Below are 25,873 nucleotides of genomic sequence, written 5' to 3'. Positions count from 1 at the left end.
TTATTAATATTGTTAAGCAACTATTTTGAATTGCAACCAAACAGCGAGCAGTAAGAATGATACCTTTGTAGAAAAAAAATCTAAGAACTGGCATGATTCGAATCCCTAGGATTATCAGCTTGGGAGTCCAGTGCATTAACTGAGCTAATCTCTTCCCCTTATTAGTTTCTATAACTTTATTAAGTGCGACTATTTTTCCTTTTAAGAGGAAGTAAGCTAAGACTAGTTATCAAATTTCCCATTTCAAGGTTTTGAGGGCAAAAACAAGATGTTCTACAAGAATTTATTAATTTTTTTATCTAAATTTAAAAAAAAAAAAAATTCAAGGCGTTGTAAAAAAAAACTCCATAATTTGTAGGAATTTTTTTAAATTAATTCAAAATTGCTATCTTGTTGTATAGACTTCAGGATTGTTTATTTTTTTCTTTTAAGTTTTGTTTTTTGAAACTATTTGGCATAACAACGTTTTGTATCCTCTTATCAGTGATTAACTCAGCACAAACTAGAACTTTACCATCCATAAATGGAGCTCAAACAAATAAATTAAATACCAAGCAATAATGCTATCGATTTAAAACAGAAATGTCAATATATAGCACAATAGGTGAGGTCCAAAAATATAGAATACTGAAGTAAAAACACAAACCCAAATACGTTGAAAGTAATTTCAGTGTTGCACAACGCTGGTAGCATGTTATCCATGAAACATCTGTTCTTCTGAAATTGGATATCGACAAATACAAATAAACTTGAAAAATAAACCCAGTTTGTCAAATCTGTATAAATAATAACACCTAAGTAATACTATTTCATAACAATGCTGATTCTATTACCAATACTTTTCGTGTCATTTATATTAGTTACCTTTTCTAAGCTTCAAAGAAATAACTTTTGTCACTTTTTTTTGTTTTTTTTTCAAATAGATTGAATTTCTAATATATAAAAGTTCTTGCAAACTTTCTAAACATCTACATGAGTTTAAATTATTCTTTTCATTCAAATGTTTCTTAGAAGTTCTCACTAGTTAATTTATGGCAGTGCTGGTATTTCTATTTTTAATGTAGCCTTTATTTTTAGACAATAATCTTTGTCCTCTTAGTTACAAACAACTTGTACATTTAGTAAATAAAGCACATAACTGACTTAAGCAATCCAATAAGTTATTTATTAACATCAATTTAAATTTCTAATTGTGTAGAGTGTTTGGGGGAGTGTTATTAGTTTTTAGAATACTGTATTTTTAATATTGAAAAATGCTTCAACGGATTACTTCACTTATTTATTTAAAATCTTTTGTAAAATGCTCATTCGGATTCCTTCTAACCCAATTATTTCCACGATACTAATAAGAGAAGATTTCTTCGAACATGGTATTTTTAATCAAATTTCGTGTTGCCCTATTGTTACATCTGGCAGGCTCTTAAGCCAATGATGTTACTTCCTCTAAAAATATTAAAGGGAATTTTTTTCTTTTGGTGCTTGCTTAAAGTAATGTTTCCTCGTTAAAGATGTCACGAGTTTAAAAGGTGTTTGATAATAAGATGAAATATCCGTTTGGACATGTCCCAGGTCCCTGAAGAAATGGCTACTTTAAACAAAAATAAAAAAAAATCCTTTGCTGTCTAGTGGCCCTCATAAAACTCCTCTGTAGCTGGAGGAATCAACAATGTTACTACGACCCTTGGATTATTATTATATCTGCTACAATCAATTTTGCAGGAGTCTTTTCATAGTCCTTAGTTTAAAAGGGATGTTTTAAGTGGCTGTTCTCGAAACCTTTTCTCAGAGAAGAGAGTTTATTTGAGTAGCCTTCAATGTGTGAGCAATTGTAATACTCCAACTCACCATCTGTAAATCTATACACCATTAAATTTAGGATCTACAATAAAAACAAAAGTTTAATAATCACATTCATATATTTTCGTAAGTTAATATAAGTTCTTCATATAAAAAAAAAGTCCTAATAGATTTTCAAAGAAACTGTACAACAAGATATGATGAGTGTTGTTTACCTAACCTTGGGGATGTAATAAAATGTTTAGCCCACCACTGTCTTCTTACTTAGCAAATATTTTTTGGGCTTGTCCAGAGATGTCCTTAGAATTCAAAACATTTTCTTGAAAACAATATATTTTATAACCAGTTTTCTAAGACTGAAAAAATTAATATTAATTCTAATTCAATATTTGTTATCGTACTCTGGGATATTAAGTTTAGTGTAAAGAGTTTCATGTACCTACAATGCTTGAAATTTATTTTGACATTGACTTGTAAAGAGTATGTCCATAAAATTAGTTAAAACTCACCATAAACATTGTACTTCCATAATTAAATAACTGCCACATTCACATAAACAAGCACACTAAGGCTCGTACACAACACACCCAAGAGCTCTACCTTCCCTTGGAGATAGCTTCTTCGGCAAAGGGATTATACCTTCCCCCTTTAAATCCAAGTTCCTCCATTGGATCAGGGGTTGTGCGTAAGGCCGACAACCCTACCCTGCAAAACCTTAATACGTCTCAAAACTTCAATTAGAAAATTGAGGAGGCCAGGCCACTCCATAATGCCAAGAAAGAATAAGAAATAAGTAAGAACCATCTCTCTGTATACGTAAATTTCAATTTAGTCGTGATTTTGTTACTCTTTGACTAAAAAATATCTCATATTTTCAAATAGAAGTGGCCAATATATTATTCGTTTATTTTATTTAATCTCTCATCCAATTTGGAGTAGACTGACTTACTATTTTTAGATGTCGTGATGGTGCCAGCTCTGTACTAGTGAACTTTATTTAGACTGCCCAGAGAGAGAGAGAGTGATTGAGAGAGGAATGAAGTAGCGCGATGAGGGGAGAAGGCAGTCAAGCATTGATGGAGAGGAATACACAGACGTAGATTTGCTTTAAGGTGCCGCCACGTCCAGAGATTCCCCCTTCCCTTCTTTGTCACACTTGCAAGCGTACATAGCGCCAGGATGTACGCTATTCTAGTGGGTATTTTTCCTCTTGTGAGTTTGATTGAAACGGTTCTATTGAAGGCGTAAAATCTATTGGAGTTGTCATTTTGTAAGTGTATTTTTTAGTTATGATTGTTTGTTTTGGTGCGTTTCTTAAGTTTATCCAAACTTAAGCACAGCTGCTTTGACGAGAAAACTGATCATTGCAATATATTATATTTCTCACATGGTCCTACAATCATGGTAACCTACAGTCATTTCCTAGGATTTAAATTTGAAAGTCGTAACCCTGACCAGGATGCTTCAGTCCCTACGCTTGAACGTCATTTTCTTTTATTAATAATTAAAACATTTGTATTTTTGTACGTCTTTGGTAAAGTAAAGAAGAATTCTTCTTAGGCTAAAGGTTCACTAATTATGCAGAAACGTCCATTGAGGATGTAGTAAATATAGACTTCAGAATACCGTTCTCACCAATCTGAAAATACTTTATTTCTAACAAGAATAAATACATTTTTATTAGATCTTAATTCTAGTTAAAAAAAAATTATAAAAAAACCATTTCTCACTAACAAACGTCTCCGGGGGGGGGGGAGTAAAGATATATGATTCTGAGTGAAGTTAATTTATAAATGAATGTACGAGTATGTATGTAATTCTAAGAATTGTGTTGTTGCGTGACATATATTGAAGTTGTACTGCTGAGATTGTAATGAGATCTGTTTCTAGTTTATGGTCTCATTTATGTACATACTCGTATATACTTTAACTGAGTTAGTTAGATTTGATTGCTTCACAAGTCTCCTGGGGTCCACTGAAGACAACATTGTTTCTTCCTACTTTATTACAATACGGTTCCTCATCATAAATTTTGATCGGACAGAAATCTCAGTTACAACCTTCATTAATAGTAATACGAGTAGTAGTTAGAAGTAACTATTGTAAAGGAGTGTGAAAATTAGTTAGGTATTGTGGCAACTTTATTTGAATAACTTTTCCAGCGAAATAAGACAAGTTAATGTGAATTAAGTTAAGTGAATGGCTGGAATCAGATTTACCTTTGAAGTAAAAATAAGCAAAGATAGAGCCTTGAGAATGATATTTAAAGAAAGTTATATGGATGCTGATTTACTTTTTTTCTTTATCTTTCATCTCTTTCTGCCTTAAAGGAAGGGATACGATTTTGTAACTGAACTGAAATTTAGTTTGAGATTAAAATACGCTTTGATTTCCTCCAGATTAGATTAAAACTTGAAATGGGAATATTCTGTTAAATTAGGACGAAAAAAAAACAAATTGCTTTGAGTTATGTCTTCTTAATTAAGAACTTCATGAACATATATTTACATTAGGGAACATTGATTTGTTAATATGTTCATAATTGAGGCCAGTTATTTATTATAAGTTAGAAAAACATCTCATAATGAAACAGTGCAGATCAGATAGTTCGCTTGATAAATGTTGTTTCCCATTAAATTTATCTTCACAGTGGTTTGTGTACTTCAATTTTCTGCGCTGTTCTCTATAAAAGAAAGTTAGAAAATAAATCGTGTAAAATTCTCGAAATGAGTTATCAATGAAACTCTATAATTCAGCTGTTCTCATTACGAAAATAAAGATGTTGAGTTTAAAAAGCTGTTTTCGCTTACCACTTAACATTTCATTCAAAAAATCTTATTACAAAAATGTGACTTTGAATGTTTTAGAGTACACTTTTATTTCGTAGTATCTTAACACTAGAATTTAAACTTCTTACGAGTTAAAGGAAAAGAAAAAATATTGGGATTCAATATTAAATAATTCAAAAATGCTTGTTAGCTTTAAACATTAAAATTTATGGTTATCTTCGGAAGCCTAAATCATGGGGTAATCAGCAAGAGTACTGCTTTCCAGTGTATAAAATTGGACCATTAAATTTTAAACTTAAATGGATAAAAGAAAGAGATCCATTCATACAAATGTTTAGTGTAGACGAGTATTCGCTAAGCATTAGATTGGATAAATTAGCTGTGACGTTACAAAAAAGAAAAAGAAAGTTAGTGTACATTAGTTTTGCTGATGTTATTAACTTTGAGCTGTTTTCTCGTGCTTATAATTTTTGTGTTAGAGCTTTGTTATGTTAAATAAATAGAGATAAATGGGTAAAGATTAATTATTGTTTATTAAACGTGCCTCTTAACTTCTTTTTTTACATTATCTCATAAAATTCTTGAAATATAACATCCTATTTCTCTCCTTCTATACGAAGAAGTTCCCTTTTGCCTGGCAGTAAACAAAAAATATTTATTTATTTTTTTAGGTGAACCAGTTTTGCATTAATTTTTTCGTCTTCGTGGTTATTTCATCTTCGTAGTTACACATGACGCCACGTTATGCTTCTGTTATGGGACCAAATAAAAAAAGAAATCGTGAAAGCACAATAATTCATCCTATAAGAAGGAATTAGCAAGAACTTCTCACGTCTTGTTCAAAGGTTTTTTTTTAGCTGTAATTTTTGCATAAATGTAATTGATTAGTTGAGAGCAATTTCATCTCTAAATTGAATGTTTGTAATGGCTCCAATATTTAGCATTAAGTTGTTTAAAACAGGCGATAATATGAGGTTTCAAGCGTTAGGAGTTCCGAAGTTCGATTTAGTCGTTCAGTACTTAGTAAAGTAAGTACAGTAAATCGGCCAATTTTGAATCTACCAAACTCCTCTTGGTCAATTTCTCTTAATGCAAATATCTTGTAACCGGGTGCCTTAAGCGTTTGGAAGACGTATTTCCATTGATTTCAAATACTAAAAATTGTAAAATTGTACTACTGTGTGTTTTTATAGTTAAAGGATTTAAAAAAGATTCCCGTTTTATTTTAACAGTGTTCTAAATGGATTTAACCCGGCAAAAAAAAAAAATTGAAAAAGACCGCCTTAAAACGCCGTCATTAAAATCATATGGGTATAACCTCCACAGAGTAAGAAACCTTCACCCGTAGCACATGTTGAAGACATGTAAGGTCTATGGCCTTCAGGCTATTTGGTACTAGTTGCCAGTTGGTTTTTGATTATTTATCATGCTCGGTTTGTACCCCTAACTGGTTTGGATTATAGTTTTGATGGAAGGCTTTACATTGCATATGCCAAAAACATTTTTAAAGAGGTTTTTTGAAACCTTTTTAGCGAGCAAATAATTACGTCCTACTGCGCTTTTCCGGAAAACATGGTTTGGTTTTGTTCCATGACTTCTTTTGGATTGATCACTTTTCAGTGCGAGATTGTTTTTCAGTTTTTGTTGAAGCTGCTAACTACAAGTTGGGAAGTGGTTTTTGAATACAGTTAGAACAGCCATCACTCATTGCGTTTGCTACTGTACAAACCTATATCGTGCCGAAACTGAAGAATAAAAACTATGGAGGGAAAAAATCTCATAATCGTTCTATTCTTTGTGCTTCTAATAATTGCTTTTGAATAAACTTCGCATTTATCTCTAGGAGAAGATTTCCAATTGCAGAGATGATCTTTTATACTGATTTAAAAGGAAAATGAATAAATCTGTGCAATGATAATGAACGTAAATCTTTCTCTGTAAGGTTTATTTGTAAAGGAGCAATGTGAAAATGAATTAATGAGAAAATTGCTATTAACCAACAACTCTGCTCCTCCTTTTCCAAACTACAAGAGATGCAATAAATACTTCTTTATTTTTTGAATGAATATCGATGCAACCAGCTGTCAATAAGCACACATTGTTATATGTAAGTAACCATTCATAAATATTCTATTGCACGGTTATTTTGGATTGGGGCCCAATTTTTTTTTTTTTCGTGCATGTTGGTTGGTGGTCTGTGTTAACTGTCCGGGAGGTCTTCCTCTGTCTCTCTCTACATAGCTTAAAAAAAATCGTAATTTGATGCTTCTTTCTAAATTCACGTATTATCCAAGTTGGTATCTATTATTTCCAAACTATTGTTGTGAACGATAATTGTTATACATTAGTTTTACAACAGTTTGATTAGTTACTTTAAGACTGAAATTGATTTTAATTCTAGCATTTAACTTGATCATAAGTGTTTTTAAAGAAGGAACTGTTGAGATAATTTAGCGTTACATACTTTTAAATTGATCTAAGAGGTCTGTTAAATTGAATGTATCGTGTGGCTATAAGCACTCAAATCCTTCGTATAAACTCTATCTAATACATTTTCTTTATGATACACATTATCTGACCTGATATTGGGAGTAGCGTAGATGGAGCATTTGATTTCCATAGGTAAATCTGATATAATCTTTTGACTACCCCAAGAAAGAGAAAGATATCGATGGTAATTTTTTAAAAAATTAAACAAAATTCCAAATTTGATAAGATTTTTTTAATCGATTATTTATTTGGCAGATCATAAGGTCTTTACTCTTTACCTAAACTCAATATTGTACAAATTAAGGTCATGATTTTAAAGCTGAAATAATTTTTGTTTTTTTTTTCAGTACGAAAGCTTTATTAAAAAGAGATATTACATATATATCTCTTTTCTCCAGTTATAGAATACTTGGAAAGAAACGTTTCTTTTGCTCGCCAATAAGGAGATGAAAGTTATTCATCAAGTTCTTATTGTGTATAACCATGTTAGTTTTAAAAACTTTCTCAAAAGTGACGTCTTCATTAGAACTATATTTTGAAGTAAATTTAGGAGATTAGTGAAAATATTTTGTGTCTGCTTTCTTTTTTTTTACTTTCAATACTCAGCATCGCTTTTATAGTTAATTGTGGATCCCAGAAGATGATAGGCATTCGTAATTGGTCAATATTTGTTGCCTGTTTTCATCAATGTTTGACTTAAATTTTATTATATCAATATGGAAGTGATAGTATTACGTTGGATCGATAAACTACAGAGTTACATCTAATTGTTGCTAATATTATTGGGTTGAAGTCCAAAAAAAGAAGGTCATACTTTTGAGAGTTACAGGAAAAAGTCACTAATTCCTTCATGGTACCTGGTAAAAATGGCCAGGAAAAATGGAACAGTTTTGACTTTGTAGTGGGGAAGTGTGGTGCAGGCAGACAAAAATCTACCACACATTATTTAAGTTACTATAAACAAATTTTAAAACAGACCATATTTAATCATCAGCCATAACTAACTGGCAACGTATGTCTTACAAGATCTTCAACATTCTTTTTTGTATGATGACATCATAAAGCAAATTTCTCTGATAAAAAAAATATAAATTAAAGCGTTCATAGAGCTCTTTTATTAAGCTGGTGACCTAAATGTTAATCTCCTTGGCACTGACGAACTCTTGGATTGTGTGATCGGCATTGAGAAGTTCAGTTTTAACAATGCCCCAAGTTATATTAGGATCTGTAGCTAAGACTTTCTATTTAGCTTAATAGAAATATATTTTAATTTTTTTGTGTGTATTATCGTAGTCTTTACGTTAGAATGCCTTTTGTATTAAAACAACGTAATTTATGTAAAGTAAAAACCACTTTTTCTAACTTTATTCCAGGCAAAATGTATTCAAAAAATTTGTTAAGTTCAGGTTGGCAGGAGGGCGATTGCTCCTTTGCCCTTCGGATCTGCAACAAATTTATCCAAGTAAGAAGCTAAATGCACTATTTCAAACCTAGTGAGCGAAAGTTGAAATTAAGGCTAACGGGGGTACAGAAATGTACAACTTATACGCTCTGAATTCAAAATCGCTGACGCAGGGTTGGCTTTAAAATAGAGGGAGTGCGCTAATTAGGTAATGGTAAGCAAGCATTTGCCTTCAAAAGTCTCCTTATTTTTAGTTATAAAAGCAATAAGCTAAAGAAACAATAAACACTACTGATAAAGTTCTGAGAGAGAAAAATATTATTGATAACTTTTTTAATCTATTGATTGAACGAGCAAACAAAAATTAACTATGGTTTATCAATGATGTTAAGATACGTAATCATACAATAATATTCTATTATCATACTGTAAATATTCTTACAAACTATAAAAAAAATACTTAACTACTAAGTAAAGCTACATTTTAAGTTACAATAAACTATTAAGATAATGTAGCAGAGTATAAGTATGGAGTTCCAAGAGCAATCTAGTGTTATTTTACTGAAATATTAACTTCATTCATACCTATTACATTTAATTTACGTTAAAACATGGTTTTGTTAAGTTTATTTTTGTAGATCATTCATTTATTCCATTGAGTTTTTACTTATTTTTCTTTCCATGTAGTTGAATTTTATTGTGCGAGTATTTTTTATTCGCATCACCAACCATTCCTGTATCTTATCTACAAAGACAACCTATTTTTCTAACAAAAAGGTTGTGCTTTATTTGGGTTCTTACTTTTTTCTGTCTCTCTCTCCATGCACACCTTTTGCTATCTGGAAACATAGATAAAAGTTCCATCCATTGGCCACGTCTCTACTTCGTTCTTCACTGTTTCGTAACTACTTTTCAGAATGATTTTTTCTTTATTATAGAAAAAAAAGGTTTTTGGAAAATTTATTAAATAATTCTAACGGGAAATTCGCTTAAAGTAAATTAAATACTTTTCCTCTAAGCTTACAAATATTTATTTCTTGTAGTTTAATTTTTTCTTTAATGTCTTGCTTATAAATCAATGTACAGCTGAGCATAATTAGATTCGAACATAACCAAACTATTTTGAAATAAATAATCTGCTTTAGAATCCACTCAGATCAACGATCCGTAAAAAATGTCATACAAAATGGTTGTAACGAGCAATTGAATTTGCTGTTAATCTTTGAGGGGATTTTTTGTTTTTAAATTGCTTCGTGACATCACAATTCTCTTGGACTTATCACTGAATAATGTATATAAACTTATTTAAAAGAAAAACTTATCATTAAGGATTTATATCATTAAGGCCCCCTCTTATGTCTGACAATTGACAATTTATTGAATTCTTATATTTCTTATTGAGAAAGTTTGGAAGTTCAGTTTCATTAATATTTAAGACACGTCATCACTTCATCAGATTATCAGAGGCTGGAGCATGTAAAGTAATTGCCTATTTTTTTTTTTAGGTAGGGCTTAACGTCCAACTACCAATTAGTATGGGTGAGAGGGTGGGAGCACATACTTTTCTATTAACATTTTTTTTCTAATAAATAAATAATAGTTTCACTTGGGGATTCGAGCTGGAGATCACCTACTTGCAAAGCCACGCTTCATAGTCACTAGAACAACATTCGCCCGTCTGTAGCGTGTAAAATAGAGACTAGACGAATGATACTGTAACATTAAGATTGAATGTATAATTTTTTACCCAGATAATTCTCCAATTGTTCTCAGTCATACATTTCGTTCGGTTAATTAGAAAAACTTAGTACAGTAATGAACTATTCAAGAAATAATACTAAGATGATCCTCTTATATAATTATTTTCTTTCAGTTTCATTCTTTTGCAATTTTACTGTGTCTTTATTATCTACAATCGAAATTAACTTGGGAGAAGAAGTGTAAGAAAAGAAGAAGGAACCTCTATTTAGAAGAAAACAACTCTGGTTTTATGTGCCTCTCCCGTCTCATGATCTCAGCAGTACAAGTTATGCAAAATTATGCCGTTCATCATAATTTTGGCTTGCAGTTAAAAATTGTTCCTTGCTTCTATGTAATTACTTGTTGTGATGTACTATAATTTTATAACTTTTGATAAATAATTTCTTTTATTTCGGTTAATAACTTTGAATAACATTCTATTGGGATTTTGTCTGCATTAAAAGATTATCCACGGTATCTTAATAATACAAATTTTATTTAAAAAAAAAAGAAAAAAAAAAAAGACTACAATCTTATTTATCATAAGATATTTATTTATCATTTGATCTCCTTTAATGTCTTAACTCCCATAAATAAATGTTTTGGCGCTTTAAATATAAAGCGTTACAGATTCATTTGAACGCATATAAACTTGTTCTTAAGCCAAAATAACGTTCTTTTTTTGTAATTTAAAATAGAATTGTTTAAGATACATATATTTAATCTTTTTAACCTTTGAACTAGTAACCGAATTTAACAGCGCTTTATTGTTAACATAAAGAGAAATAAAAAGAATTATTATTTGGTATTTTTTATAAACAAAGATCTAAAAAGAAGTTAGTTTAATTTAATATTGGGAACAGTTTCATGTAGTAGGGGCGATTGTTAGAAAATATAGAAAAAGCGTTTTCAGTTCGTGTTACTTTTCTTTTGCAAATTGTCTTTAAAAGAAAAAAGAAGGTCATTAGCCCATTAAATACGATTCCTAAATTAAATAACTTTTTATTGTTTAAATGTTTTCTTGGATGGTTTAATGGATGATGGTTCCCATACTAGGCGACTCCCACTCACCATAAATGAAACAAACTATAAATTTATTAATGTTTTTTAAGTCTAATGATTCATATGTGTTGTCTAAGATCGTTAATACACATACCCATGTATTAAATTTGATCAATTTGATTAAGGGTCTCCAATCAACCTAAATTCGCTACTGGCTTGAAAAGACCTCTAGAAATAATTGTAGCTATAACATTTTATGTGAGTGTTAATAACCAATTCAATAATTAGAGTCTTTAAATAGTCAATAGGTAGTTAAAAAGATAAAAGAAATATTACCTAGAAAAATAATCGTATTAAAAAATACGTATATGTAGATATGAATTCGTTAATGGTCAGTCTGAAATATTATCTCCAATCGTAGTATGTCCTAAAATTGTCATGTAGCTGTCCTATGGTACAACTCGGTAATTTTAGCAAGGAAAACATTTTTTACAACTTATTTATTAGTATCCTCTTGTGGATACAATAAATCATCGAAAATGAAGTTGTAGATCTTTTAGATGAAGGTGTGTAGTTTGTGGCTTGAGTCAAAATAACGGAATCAGTCTTCTTAAAGTATATTTTATTTCTTTCTTTAGAAAATTTTGTGTTTTTTTTAGAACGCAATAAAACAGTTTTCTAATATTACTAAATTAACGTAGAATATTTTCCAAATTTTAACAAGGTTTTTTGTTTTTATTGTTTTCTGTTTAGGCTGAACGTGAGCATTATTTTTTCTAAATTTACATTTTTAACTACTTCCTTAAAACATGAAATTTTTACTAAACATTCAGTTTCAGGAAATTCTTAAAATCAGGTTTAAAAATACAACTAATGTGAAATACTCTAAGGTAGCAAGCCCTTCGCCACGTAAAGCTCCTCAGGGCTATTCCAAAGAAAGATAATTGACACTATTTATGCTTGAATACGAAGTGTTTCAATGGATTGAATGTACCCATGAGGATATTCCTAGTCGAGTTACTAAAACCACTTTTTTCCAACACAGATGACGCCTAAATTAATTTCATGTACGTAAAAGCATTATTTAATTAATTCTTGCTGTTGCTGTTTTGATAGAATTATTATGTTGCGCCCAATTAAATTATGATTAGTTGATGTTACTTTGGTTTGGTTGAATTTCTTTAGAGAGTAATTCTAATTTATATTTAATTAAATTCAAAATAAGAATTAGATATCGCGGATTTATCTTGGAAAAAAAATCTTTATTTAATATATTTATTTCGCCGCATGGGTAGCTGTTGTGCACAGCTACTAGGGTTTTACGGGCCCCACAGTTCCTGAGTACAGTACCATTCACATTCACCACAATACATTATACATTTAAAGAAATGAATCGAGAGGACTGGAGAAGAAGTGCAAGGAGGAGGCCAAGGTATTGGGCTGTTGCGCCAGTAATGACAGTATATTTATTTTTTCAAGTATTTTCAATTTTTCTTAAGGATGTGAAAGAATTTAGCACGCAGCCTCCCTCATTAAAAAATAAATAAATCAATCAAAAATATAAAAACTTGTAAGTAGTAAACAAGCATTGAAGGTCGCATAGTATCCGGCGATTAGAAACATCCAGGAACTAGGTCGGTAATGTAGCAAGCAGATAAGGGCATAGCCAGCTGGCCAACATTAGCTTTACCTGGAATTCCGGCTATGACGGGCCTGTTCCAGTACACAGCAGTTCTTTCAAGAAGGTAACCTAACAAATGAAGAATTGAAGAGGTTTAATCTTTTTTCCTCTCTCTTAGGTTCTGCATTTCTCACTTGTTTAATTCAGTATTTACTTGGTTTTTAGTTTTCTATTTTATTATCTGCTTCCATTTTTTTACTTGCTCGTATTTTTTCAAATTTGTACTCCAACAAAATGATGTAGAGTATTGTCCAGTATTTCTTTGGAGACATTAATCTAATGGGAAGAAACATTATTGCCATTTCGGTCATTATTGATTCGTATTAATACCAAGCTTTCTAGGGTCTAGGTAATCTTCAGGGCTTATATTTTCGTTTAGAGCTTCTTCCGCAATCTGAATGTTCGCTAAAATTGTTTTTTTAATTTGCTTTAATATACTTTTAACAATTCATGTCACATTTTGGCTTGCATTGCACTTATTGTTGTATGGCTTTAACAAAAATAAAAGTTGCAATTTATCTTTCCGCCTTTTAGAATAGATTTTCCAGTGATTTTGTGTAAATTCTGATTGAGGTAAATAAAAAGAAAATCATTTTATAATTAGGGTTTAAAAAAACGTGAAGAACAATTTATTGAAATAAAATCAAAAATTGTTTGTATGCCTAGGTCAGCATTGTTTGCTATCTACGGTCAAGTGGGAGGAATAGACTTGAATCACAGGTGAGGGCTGGTCCAAACTGTTATGTTTCTTTTTTTATTTAAAATGCTTTTTGCAAATGCACAATAAATGCAAAATAAATAATAAATCGGGTTTTTTTTTTTTTTAATGCTAGCAGTTGTTTAAAAAATGTCTTTATGATTACTGTGGTTGTTTTCAAGGTGTACCAAACGTAAGGTGGGCTCACATAGATCATGGCCTTAGAAACCACGCGCACTTTACGCCAACGCTGTTCCACCAACAACTGCCCACAATTCTCGCCCAACTTACCATGTTAGGGCTTAACATAAACAACGGAGTCGGTAACCTTTTTTTGTTTTTTTTCTTTTTTTTCCTGCAGCAGTTTCCTAAAGAGTAGGCCGTAACGGAAACCTACACTCTTACAATGACACACCTATTTACATTCTTAATAAGAATATGAAATAGCGATCTTTCGATTCAGTTCCAATGCAAGTGTAAAAATCAGATAAGAACATTCCCACGATTTTGTGTTATTGAAACTTAAGTAATGCAACTTTATTTGAACTAAAAATCTATCGATTTTCCGATCGTCCAGTTAAGTTTCTAAGGTTTTTGAAACACAATAAATATATCTCAGTTACTAAGTACATTGCACTTTTGAGAGGTGCTTTATCCAACCTCTCTTCCAGAACTGCCATGAAAATTATTTCTAATGAATTGCATATAATAATTATAGAAGTATATGTGTGTAAAGAGCATACGAAATTTGAAGATCTTAGTCGTTAAGAAACTAAAAATATTCTAGCTTTTTCGAAACCTTGAATCTGTCAGTAATAGATTTATTAATGAATGTTTTTACAACCATAGCTCACGTATTTATTTATGAATCTCACCTAGCTCATTCTTTTGTAAATTTTTATCTTTAGTGAGGAAAAAAAAAGATAAAGCAAATACTTATTAGCTCAGCAATATATTAGTAGGTTAATAACCAGGAACTAAAAAAAAAAAACCTGTAGTATAAGAGAATGCCTAGTGACCTTGTAAGGTGAAGCAGCGTTGCAATGATTCCTCTCTCGACACCACACCTGTTTTCAAGTTATGTCGGTCACAGAAATAGACAAATCTAACTGAGGTCACTAACTTCCCTTGATATTGGTTCTTGGTAATTTTTATAGTTTTAAGTTCTTCAATCAAATTTGGTAATAGTAGCTTTTTAATAATATTTGACTTGCCTATAGACCTCTATATAGTTAAGTTAAACTGTACATAAGTCTACTACTTTTGGATAGAAGTTTGTGAACTCTATATTCTGTTCTATATGAGGATAAATTTGCTCGTGTGAATCAACATTTCATCTGGAATTAAGTTTAGGCGAGCATTCTTGAATTACATCTTATTTAGTGTAAAAGTAAATGTAAGCGCTAAGTGAGTGGTTAGAGGCGCAGCCCGAAAAGCTAAGATATTGTACTTATTCGATTCCCCAGACTAGGTCTAGTTCTTGCATTTTTTTTGATATGTCAAATGAAAAAATTAAGTAGAGACAGCTATCCTCCTCTATTGGTACTAGGGCGTAAGTGAAAAATAGCCATATCTTTACCCTTTATATTCTAATAGTTTTTATTTGTTTTATTTTTTTAATGGTATCATACTTCAATACCTATGTTGAGAATCAGATTACCTTACACACTATACTTTAAACTTTGCAACTTAAAGCATTTACAATATCCTATTTATCGGGGCAAAATTCTAGTTAATTATCCATTATTCTTACAAATAAGGAGAAAAATTGCGATACCCAAGTTTATTAGCTAAAGCCCTTAAAGATAATCGAAGCAACATTGATCAGACTATGAACATATTTAAAAATTTTGTGTCCAATAATTTATTAAGGGATAGAGAAATGTGGAGTCCCTATCCCGACTCAAAATGCGTTTGAAGTTGTTTGAATTGATGCGTGATTGTATTTATTGGAGGTAGATTATTACTGAGTACATACTTCGTTTGTTTTTGTTATTTTTCTTCCTTTTTTTCAACTATTACATTTTCATTAATAGCTAAAAAGAAAATAATGAATTGTCCTGTCGATGTTAAGGATGAAAGTTTTTCTATTTGGTACAATTTTATCTATGTATTAAACAGGAATGAGTTTCACGAGGTTGAACAGTTGCCCGCATTAGGAATGATATTGAATCAGTTACAATAAAATCATCATGTCGAGTTTGCAAAATTTTTATTTCTGATTTCGCTTTACAAATTAATGATTGCGTTGCTGGCTAATCACTTCCAGATTTTTATGGGTAGCCTGTTCTTAAATTAATACTAAACAAATACTACGAGTATGTTGAGAAACGCTTGTTATTATTTGCGACCTTCAAACAGTCAACATCAATACTTCAATTTCTTATTATTTTTGTTATAGTTCTGTGGTGAGCGGCAGTATGGTGAGTCAAGAGAACACCAACAATCTCACATGGTTGCAGAGACAACAGCAGAAACTACGCGACAGACGGGAAGTACAACAGAGATGGGAACGTGAGCCGACCGAACGCAGTCTACTTTCAGAATTAAGAGTATCCCAGGTCAGTCGTGGTGGGATATCACCAAGTCGGAGAGCTGACGGCTATGCAAGTGATACCTCTCATCTGCGCGGTGACGAGGAAGACTTTTCAGTACCGTTGCACATCAATACAACGTCAAAGAGTAGCAATGGCGGTTCGGCTCCAGTTTCCCCTCTCCTGCCACACAGGAGCTCTTCCAGGAGACATCCACTTACGTCTGGCGCAAGTTCAAGAGCCAGATCTGCCGACCCATCCGAGAGATCCTTCTCCGCTAAACGAACCATCGAACAACAATCCAGGAAATATAGCGACACGGTAAATGATGTCTTCAATAATTGATCATTGCTGATGGTTAATCTGTGTGTTACTTGCGTATTCGATTTTTTTTTATAATGATCTAAACCCTTTCTGGAGTCCTTATAAAAAGTATTTCGTTTTAGAAGAAATAAGGAAAATCTCTCTTTTTTATAGTAATATTTAAAATACAAAATAACAATTTTTGACTTGAAAAGAAAAATTAAAGCTTAATATATATCTTTAAATATTAAATATGAATATTAAGTGACACACAGATTGTATGTATACTAACATCATCATCATCATTTCTCATATATCTACCTCCTCTTGACTTCTCGTATATATTAAAGCATTTTGACACCATCCCGAAGCACATTAGCTTTTTTTGTCTCACATTTTTATTTTTTGTTTTTTTAGTCCCAGTGTGCACTTTAACTTTGTGATGTTTTTAATGTCTGCTTCTCGATATGCATGAATAATAATGTAACTGAACTCTTTTTTTTATTATTATTATATAATTAACAACATTGTCCTAAAGGGTTGAATAAAGGGCCTTCTTCTCTCGCTCAATCCATACATTTTTTTTTTTTTAAAGAAACGTTTCGTGCTTACATGAGCTTATTAATATATAAAAATTATACTTGAAGACTTGAGGATAGGTTCAAGAATATATGGATTGAGCCTTAGAAAGGGTTTTTGAATCAACCCATGGGTTCACATCCACATGCAGCATTGACCAATGTACATCAATCTTTATTTATTAACGAATTTTATTTCTAGATACAAAATAATTGTTATTTATTACTCTTATATTTATTATAATTTACGTGCAATTTACAACCTCACGTCAGACATAAATATGTTTGATACAGTTTTAATCTTGAAGTTTAATTATCAACGTATATGTAACTGAATTTATGGTACTTTAAAGCAGGCAGGCAGGTGTTTTAATATATTAGAAAATAAATAATTGGTTATGTTGTAAAACATGAGCTAAAACTAGAAAAAGATTTTAGTATAAAAGCAGTTTACCTAGAGTTCAATTTATATGAGTGTAACAGAGGTTAGTAGAGAAACTAATCATCAAGTAAGCAAAACAAATGTGATTTAGGATGTCCTTATTACTCCTATATCGCTCTCCTCGAGTAAACAGATGTGGTACTGTAAATAATGTGTTACCAGGTTGGTTTTTTTATTAACCATTGTACAATTGCCTCATAAGAGTTTACTATGCTGCGTTATCCTCTTAAATATCAATATATATTTTTTTTATTACTGCTCAGCCAGATCAAACCGAAAATATTCCTTCTAGCAAAAAGATTAAACACACAGATTTATGTAAAACATATGTTTACAAAAAGTTTTAATTCGTTTGTATCAATTACGGTTTGTATTTCATGCTTCTAAACATAACCATGAGTACGTACTCAGAAGTAGTGAACTTCATTTATTATCCATGCCGCCCGCATTATCTGCTTTACGTATAGTCACATTTATTAAATATATTAATGTTTTTAATAAACATTATATGGTTATAGTAGATTTACTTTCTGATGATATACTTCTCTCGAATGTTGTTGACATTCTAAATACAGAATTTCTTTTTATCATAGTACAAAAAAAATATTCAGGGCTTATCAACAATATGTTGATGCATATTGGTCATACAAAGTTGTTGTTTTTAATTGTATCCATTTTAAGGATTTTTCTTTTTTTGTTTTATAAAAAAGAAAAAGATCGAGTTGCAGATGTTTTTTAGTTGTTTAGTTAAATTATATTTGCACTGGGTAAAAGAAAAAGCACTCTACTCAGTAATTTGTGTATGCGCTTTTATTACTAATCGTGAGGGGGCAGAGCCCTGTGGCTCTCTCTGACCAGGATTCTGGACTACTTTCAATGTTGGACGGTGCCACTGGCGGCCCGGTTGTGAACTCTGGTGGTGAGAGCCAGGGGGATGATGCCCTCGGCTCTCTGATTGCTTCTCTAGCGGCTACAAGATCGCCCAGCAACAGTTCCGATGAGAACAGCAACAGCGCTTGGCCTCCACCGCCATCAGATTTGCAGGTCAGCATAGTAATCTAGACAATTGCTGCAAGGATTTTTAAGCAACTGTCGCATCCAAATCCAACTCTGAAAATACAATATCTTTTATAAATTCTGATTTGTTAAGTTTGGTTTAAAAAAAAAGCAAATTGTATTTGGTTAGCTTCTGTCCCTACATAAGAATTCTTGAAATTAATTTAACCTTTTCCGTATTTGGAAAGAAAGTTTTCTCCATTAAATGAAAAACAAACTTCTGAGTCAATAGTTTGTCTTCCAGATCATTAACATATATAACAACAATTTCTGATGGATTAAATGCACAACATTCGCCAACCCAAAAGTTAGCTAGGACTGAAGTAAATCAGTCGCAAGTATCAGTTTCAACAAATTGTTGTAAGGCTTTAACTAGAATTTTAACCTTTTTTTAATTTGAAATCATTATTCTTTCTCGGCGCTAATGACTTAGGGACTCAATGCGCCAAAAAAAACTTATTGTACAGTGATACTCTAAACATATGTATGGAAATTTAATCTTCAATTTAGAAGACTATCATGGATATCAGAAAACTGTTAAGATAGAGCGAAGAATGCTTAGGAAAATTGAATAACATATTGTAAGCAGATACCATGTAAAGCTTTCTATCACTTAGTCTAGAATAAAAACTAAGACAAATCATTCCAAAGAAAAGTCACAATTTCCCAAAAAATATATAATTATGTAACGATATATAAGGAAAAAATTCCTGTAAGGTTAAGAAGACTTTAAAACATCACCCAAAATCCTATTAATTATAATTTTTAATGTTTTTAAAATTGGAAATTACCATAAAAATTTGCAACAACATTTGCATGATGCACGATTCTGCGCTTTCAGGCCTCATTATTAAATGCACGGATTCTTGAATAAGGAATCATTTCATAGTTAACTTATTGAAGAGGCTGTTTTTTCTGTTTATTATTATTTATTTTTTTTCTTCACTTTTAAGTTTGATGTTTTCTGTTTGTTTGTATTGATTTCCCGGACACATTGATACTACACTTGCAATTTTCACAAAACGCTTATTTCACCAGCTATCGCCAATTAATACACTTATACTCATGAGCTTAAACTCAAAACTTGGCCGAGAATGCAGATTTTAAATTTTATCATCAACAATAATATAGCACGGTTGTATAAAACAATCACTGTCAGTTCTTTTAATGTCGTTCGTAAATAATTGTATTCAACAGAATCAAATTGTTCCCATCTAAGACTCGGTAAGTTTCTTGCATTAAGTGCGTTTGAATTTAAGAAATACTTATTTTTAAATAAAAAAGATACTTAATTCATTAACAAAATAGAAAAAGAACATCTGCTACATTTCGTTGTAACTTGACTTCAATTTGCCAATTTCCTCTTAACTCTGAGAATGGCATGAAGGTTGTTTCTTTTATGTATTAACACAACAGAGCTGAGTTTGGATGCTGCAGACTAACAGTTTTTCACAATTTTTTTATTTATATATTTTTTTTAAAATAGTTCACCTTAAATTAGTTTTAATGTGTGAAGATATCTTTTGAATCTGTATATGATTTTAAAGAAATACCAATTTTTGTGTTTTATTTTTCCCCTAAAGGCATGATTTTTTATGTGCTCTTATTAAGAAATCTGTAAATAAATGTGCTAGAATTATTTATTTTCTTAAAATAGAATGTTGATAGATTATTTTGTTAGGAGAGTATTTTTAGAGTTACAATATGAAGTTTATACAGTATGTTTTTTGTTAATTTTCACCAATACGAAATCAAATTCATCGTTCTTTATAGAAAGAAAAAGTTAATACCCTGATTAATATTTTATTTTTATTTTTTTAAATGTGTTAAAAGAATTTTGAATGTCTGCAAATTTAGAAAACAATCCAAAATATATTATTCGTTTTGTTAATATTAGCTACGGGATGAAGGTTATTCTTGGAGAACAACTTCAACAAGTGATGGAACAGGAAGTCCTGCCAACAGTCCCCGACCCCAGACTCCTGCATTTCCAGTTCATCCTAGGACACCATATAGCAATGGATCACAATCACATTTCGATATCGCAGGTCTTCCTCCGAAAAGTCCCACCGCAATCAGGTAAAGAAATAATGACTTCTTTCTCTTTATTTTGTAATTTATTGATATTCCATTCCGTTAAAGCGCTACCTCTTGTAAAGTGGTCGGCAAAGTTGAAAGCGAACATTAGTACCTAACATGATCTTTATTGCTGTCATTTTGCAAGCAGTCTCACTTCGAGTGATCGCATTTTGTTTTACTTATTTTTGTTAGTCTCAAGGTCATTTTTTTTTAGAAGATATTTACTAATCGTAAACTCAAGAGAGGAGTAAAGCAGTTCGATTTTTTTATTGCCAGTCATAAGCTTAAACTTACTCCTTAGTGTAGTGTTTCGTGAATCTCCTTCTTGTGTTCCGCAAAAAAATATTGTTACTGGCAGCATATAAAGAGCCTCAAGAAAAGTCTATTAAGCCACTGGAAAAGGAGTTAGAGAGGAAAGAAGAGCGTCAGTGAGAGAAGAATGGAAGAGAATATTTGAGATGGCCAAGGTCCTTATTTGAAGTCATAGAAGATCTTATCCCAACTTTTCTTCAGTGTTTATTAATGATATACAGAGCATAGTTCTACCAGACGAATTAGGTGCGATGTATCTCTTTTTAGCAGACGCTGCCTATCATACTTATGTTGGTAGCAAAGGAAAAGAGAGGATATTTTATATTCTTAGCATTTCAAGGGAATCAGGTAGTGATTAGGGTAAAAATTGATGACCTGTTTGACTATAAATCAAAAGCCCAAGTAATGTATAGATTTGTTAGTTAGTTGATTAATTAAGGAAAATTTAATATGAAGAAATATTTAAAAAAGCATTAATGTTATTGAAGTGTGTGCTAGAGTGAACTAAGGTATTCATAAAAACTTAAGAAATTTATCACTCTAGCATTTAGCATAAGTTTAGATTGAATTAGTCTGGACTCTATATTATCACTATGGTAGTAGCTTACTAAAGAAGAGACTATTGTTTTCTTCCTTCTCGTTGGCACCAATTCGTCTCGTGTCAACAGGATTTTCAATCCTTTTGTTGTATACTAAAAATTTGTAAGATTACACAACCATAATAAAGTTTCTCTTAATTACAGACTATTCTTACGTCAAATTTCTTCTTTTTTTTTCAGAAAAGAGTGGTCACCTTTGGGGGAGACCCTGCAACGAGAATATTCAACGATCAGTTCACGAGGTTACGAAAGTTCTGATAACCAGTACAGCCCTAAGGTATTTATTTTTATTTAAATAAAAATCATTTTTCAGCTCATGCTATTAGAATACTAAGATTCATTTTTCATCATTCTGTGAAGTACACTCTCTCGAATCTTATGTTTTGTGCTCTAGTGGAAGCCCTTGAGTTTTGTTGCCCTGTATGGTTACCTAGATTCCAACCATACAGTTCTGAAAATATTATACATACTTTTTTTAAGAGAGCAATTAGATTACACCGCTCTTACTGTAATAAATCAGTTTGAGTTATTAATAATATAAAAAATGTAATCTATGGCCATTATTCAGTTCTGAACTGTTAAATGTTCTCATAAAAAACAAAGGCAATTCATTGATTACATGATTTTTTTAGGAAAAATACTCATAAATTCCCTATTACCTAGTCCCCTAAGGCTGCTAGTTTGAGATTTCGAACTTGTTTCGAATTGAGATTTATTTAATCAGAAATCAATTTTAAAATGCAGTTATAAATTCTCTTCTATCCTTCGATAACTTCATTCCATAATCAGCATTATAAGTTAATAAATCCTCACTTACCTTTTATTTCTTACAACTCTTTACATAATTGTATATTTCCAGCTATTATTTTACATATATTACGTATTTTACTCCCTTATTATGCATTCGATTTTTTTTTAGCTCCATATATTTTTATTTTAGTTATTTATTTTTAATATTTGTACATGTCTTTATTATAAAATGTATCTTTCAAATGTATTGTAACTTTTATTGGTTTCCAATCTTTTTCTAGTCTATTCGTTATTTTATGCCTAATTGTATGACGCTGCAGACGTTTGTTTTTTGATGTTAAGTTTATTTAATTGTAAAAAAAGGATTTTTAAACCGTTAAAAAACGTAAATAAATATAAAAGAAAATTTGATTACCTATAAAATATATCATTTTATTAACATTAAACTATTGATAAATTACAGAGTCCAGTGTTAACAAATGGAACATTAAATGGTGGTCAGTCGTCACCATCGCCTACCGTGTACTACGGAACATCACGTAGATCTTCTATTCACTCCAATGGGGAACCACCACAAGATGTTTCACCAATGCATGTAAAGTTTGTCAGAGATACCTCGAAATTCTGGTATAAACCAAACATCACTAGGGAAGAAGGTACGTCTATGTTGTATCATTTATACACATTCACAGTGTAGATACTAGAAAATTATAAGAATAAAATAATTTTTAAATTTCTAAATTAGCTATCAATATGCTACGAGATAGAACACCAGGAACTTTCGTTGTACGTGATTCTAATTCATTTCCTGGAGCTTTTGGTCTGGCGTTGAAAGTAGCTACTCCACCTCCAAATACAGGAAAAACATCGAATGGAGGTGATCCTGCCAATGAACTAGTAAGGCATTTCTTGATTGAACCAACGTCCAAAGGTGTTCGACTAAAGGGATGTGCTAACGAACCAGTCTTTAGTAAGAAAATTATTTGATCTTTTACGAGAAATAATTAATTACCAAAAATTTCTGAATAGCAGACTTCAATTTTTTTTTACATTTTCCAGGCACGCTTTCAGCTCTAGTCTATCAGCATACCCTCACTCCCTTGGCTCTTCCCTGTAAACTAGTCCTACCGGAAGCAGATCCTTCAAGACAAATAGAACAATCACCTGTTAGTAGCTCGCAATCACTTCTTGCGCAAGGGGCTGGTAATATTTTTATAATTATTTTCGATCGTTTAAGTTAATATTGACGAATATCGGGTAGATTTTTTTGTAAAAAGAACTTAACAATGTTCAAATTTGATTTTGGTAATTTAATTTCAGCTTGCAATGTGCTATATTTGACGACTGTTGAGACTGAATCACTCACTGGACCACAAGCGATTGTGAGGGCTGTTACACAACTATTTTCTGGCCCGCTTCCAACAGCTGTAGTTGTTCATTTTAAGGTTTCTTCGCAGGGCATCACTTTGACAGACAACAAGCGCCAGTTGTTTTTCAGGCGGCATTATCCAGTAGCAACAATATCATATTGCGGTCTCGATCCTGATGATCACAGGTGGAGCCAAAGGAACGAAACCACTGGCATGCCGTTATCCTCTCTGTTAGTTGAATTTTTTTAATAACTGAATTCTAATTTTTATTGTGCTTATCATCAAACTTTGCAAAAACTACATCATTTTTTCTAAAACTGGATGGTTTTTCTTGATCAAGTCTTATTTAGTTTTATAAACTTAGTTTGGATGTTGTAGCAGTTCAAGATAGATCCTTACTTCCTGGCTATTCAGAAATATATTAAACTTTCGCTACAACAGCAGTTGGCAACCAGTACGAATGGGCGTATTATATTTTACATAAAATCAAGTCTGGTGCTTCCCAGCTCGACTTGTAGCATGTCTAAGGAAGAGATGTACAGTTGAAAATATAGTTGATAAAGCAAGAAAATTCAGAAATGTGCACATACTTATTAATTTTTTTTTTTAATTTAAGGCGCATCAACTTCTGAGGTCATTGGTAACTGGAGCTATTTCCAGAACTCTGTTGGCCTCCGGAGTGTTCTCTCATTTTATATTTTACTGTCCATCACAGGTCAGTTAGTTAGCTGTTGAAGCTCCTAGGAAGAGAAAATCAAAGGAAAGGAAAGATCTCCACAAGGGAATCCAGTATGCTAAAACTAGGCTAATTCCTTCCCTTTGCATATGGTTAAAATCTTCAAAATACAAACATGACTATGTAAAAAACTAGATTCGAAAATTGAAATTTTTGTAGGTACCTGTTTCTTTTGTCAATACTCATGTTGGTTAGATGTAAAAACTTTTAACACGAATTACTCACATTAAGTATAATTCCAAATGCTATTACTATTAGTAGCTTTAATATAACAGGGTCTTATTACCAACGGGAAATAAAAAGAAATATTCCTGTAAGAGAGGGAAGTAAATTGGGTAAATGAAACTCGGACCTTCAATACTTAGTAAGAATGTTTCATAAAGGGATAGGTCCTACCACTAAGAATATCAGATGGATGTCTCTTGACTGAAGATGTGCTTTGGTGGGAAGTTCATCATTAGAAGCAAAATAATGTTACACTCAAAGCTGCTATTTGTAAAAAAGTTCTTAATACATGGCGACCAAACCTAGCCTTAAACGAGTAAAAATGCTCAGCACTTAACAATAGAAAAGAGAGTCAATTGGTCTGTGCTTGCAGAAAGTCGCAGAAAGTTAAAGTATGACTTTTTCGCTTAGGTATAACCAGAAGATGCAACAATAAAGTTTGGTCAAAATCTATCAACTATAAATTATTAATCATTTGTTTATTTTTTAAGGTTTTCATGGTAACAACTCCGACTATTGGAACCTGGGGAATCAATAGTCGATGTAGATCTTCTATTTCGAAAAAATTCTATTAAGAGCACTTCAAGGAGAGGGCTCCTCTCTAAAGTGCTATTTTTGTAGTTTGTATTGTCTTGAGCACCAATCTAAACTTTAAAAGGAAAGAAAGAGTCCCGGATTACAGAAATAAATAAGGTAGTTAAAATAGAAGACGTAATGTAATAGGCAAGCTCACATTAAATGTAGTTAATCAATTCCACTTAATGTTATAATGTTCAAATGAATTTTATGATCAGATGTTGATGCGCCTTATATTTAAAAAAAAAAGGTAACCATGTGCACATTTCTTAATTTTCTGGCTTTATCGACTATTTATCACAATATTCGACTTGAACGAATAGGCATTTCTTTATTCCTTTTCTTTTTAATGTAAATGTTTTTCTAAAGTTCTTTTAGAAATCCTTATGTTAGTGGAACGAATATTTTGCCTGTTCAATTTTTCAGTAGAGGTTCTCTCAAGGTATGTGATAGCACTATTGTTTGTGTTCTGCATATTGTGTTTCAGTGGCAACTGAAATAAGAAGTTTGTTCTGCAAACAAATTTGTGAGTTTTAAATTTATCTTGTTTCTATTTAGTGTTTCTCATGTCAATATTTTTTCTTCAGTGGGCAGCATCACCCTAATAATCTCCAGTTCCTCCACTGGAATCAAATGATTTAATTCGTTTGAAGTATTTTGGCTTTGGAACTTGTTTTTCAAATAGTATATATTCTCCTGTCTTTTAGAGAAGTAA

General features: G+C 31.6%; 1 protein-coding gene across 16 annotated transcripts in view; it reads left to right on the top strand.

Moving 5' to 3' along the window:
- The window catches only part of by (focal adhesion protein tensin), a 572,440-nt gene that overhangs the window by 544,834 nt on the left and 1,733 nt on the right, over nucleotides 1–25,873 (top strand). For 12 of the 16 annotated variants that reach the window (XM_074132635.1, XM_074132643.1, XM_074132642.1 and 9 more), the window contains 9 exons: nucleotides 13,568–13,621; nucleotides 16,000–16,453; nucleotides 18,290–18,499; nucleotides 20,409–20,590; nucleotides 21,682–21,778; nucleotides 22,715–22,907; nucleotides 22,997–23,221; nucleotides 23,311–23,454; nucleotides 23,572–23,851. In XM_074132635.1, coding sequence (XP_073988736.1) covers nucleotides 13,568–13,621; nucleotides 16,000–16,453; nucleotides 18,290–18,499; nucleotides 20,409–20,590; nucleotides 21,682–21,778; nucleotides 22,715–22,907; nucleotides 22,997–23,221; nucleotides 23,311–23,454; nucleotides 23,572–23,851 — 1,839 coding nt within the window. The remainder of the gene's footprint in view (nucleotides 1–13,567; nucleotides 13,622–15,999; nucleotides 16,454–18,289; nucleotides 18,500–20,408; nucleotides 20,591–21,681; nucleotides 21,779–22,714; nucleotides 22,908–22,996; nucleotides 23,222–23,310; nucleotides 23,455–23,571; nucleotides 23,852–25,873) is intronic. The other 4 variants (XM_074132641.1, XM_074132651.1, XM_074132644.1 and 1 more) reach the window with 3 other exon arrangements.

This window comes from Rhodnius prolixus, unplaced genomic scaffold (assembly GCF_049639745.1).
Source record: "Rhodnius prolixus isolate KJV_2025 unplaced genomic scaffold, Rpr scaffold_4, whole genome shotgun sequence".
Classification (NCBI taxonomy): Eukaryota; Metazoa; Arthropoda; class Insecta; order Hemiptera; family Reduviidae; genus Rhodnius; species Rhodnius prolixus.
Note: the sequence above shows the minus strand (reverse complement) of the source record. Positions and strands in the feature narration are given on the sequence as shown.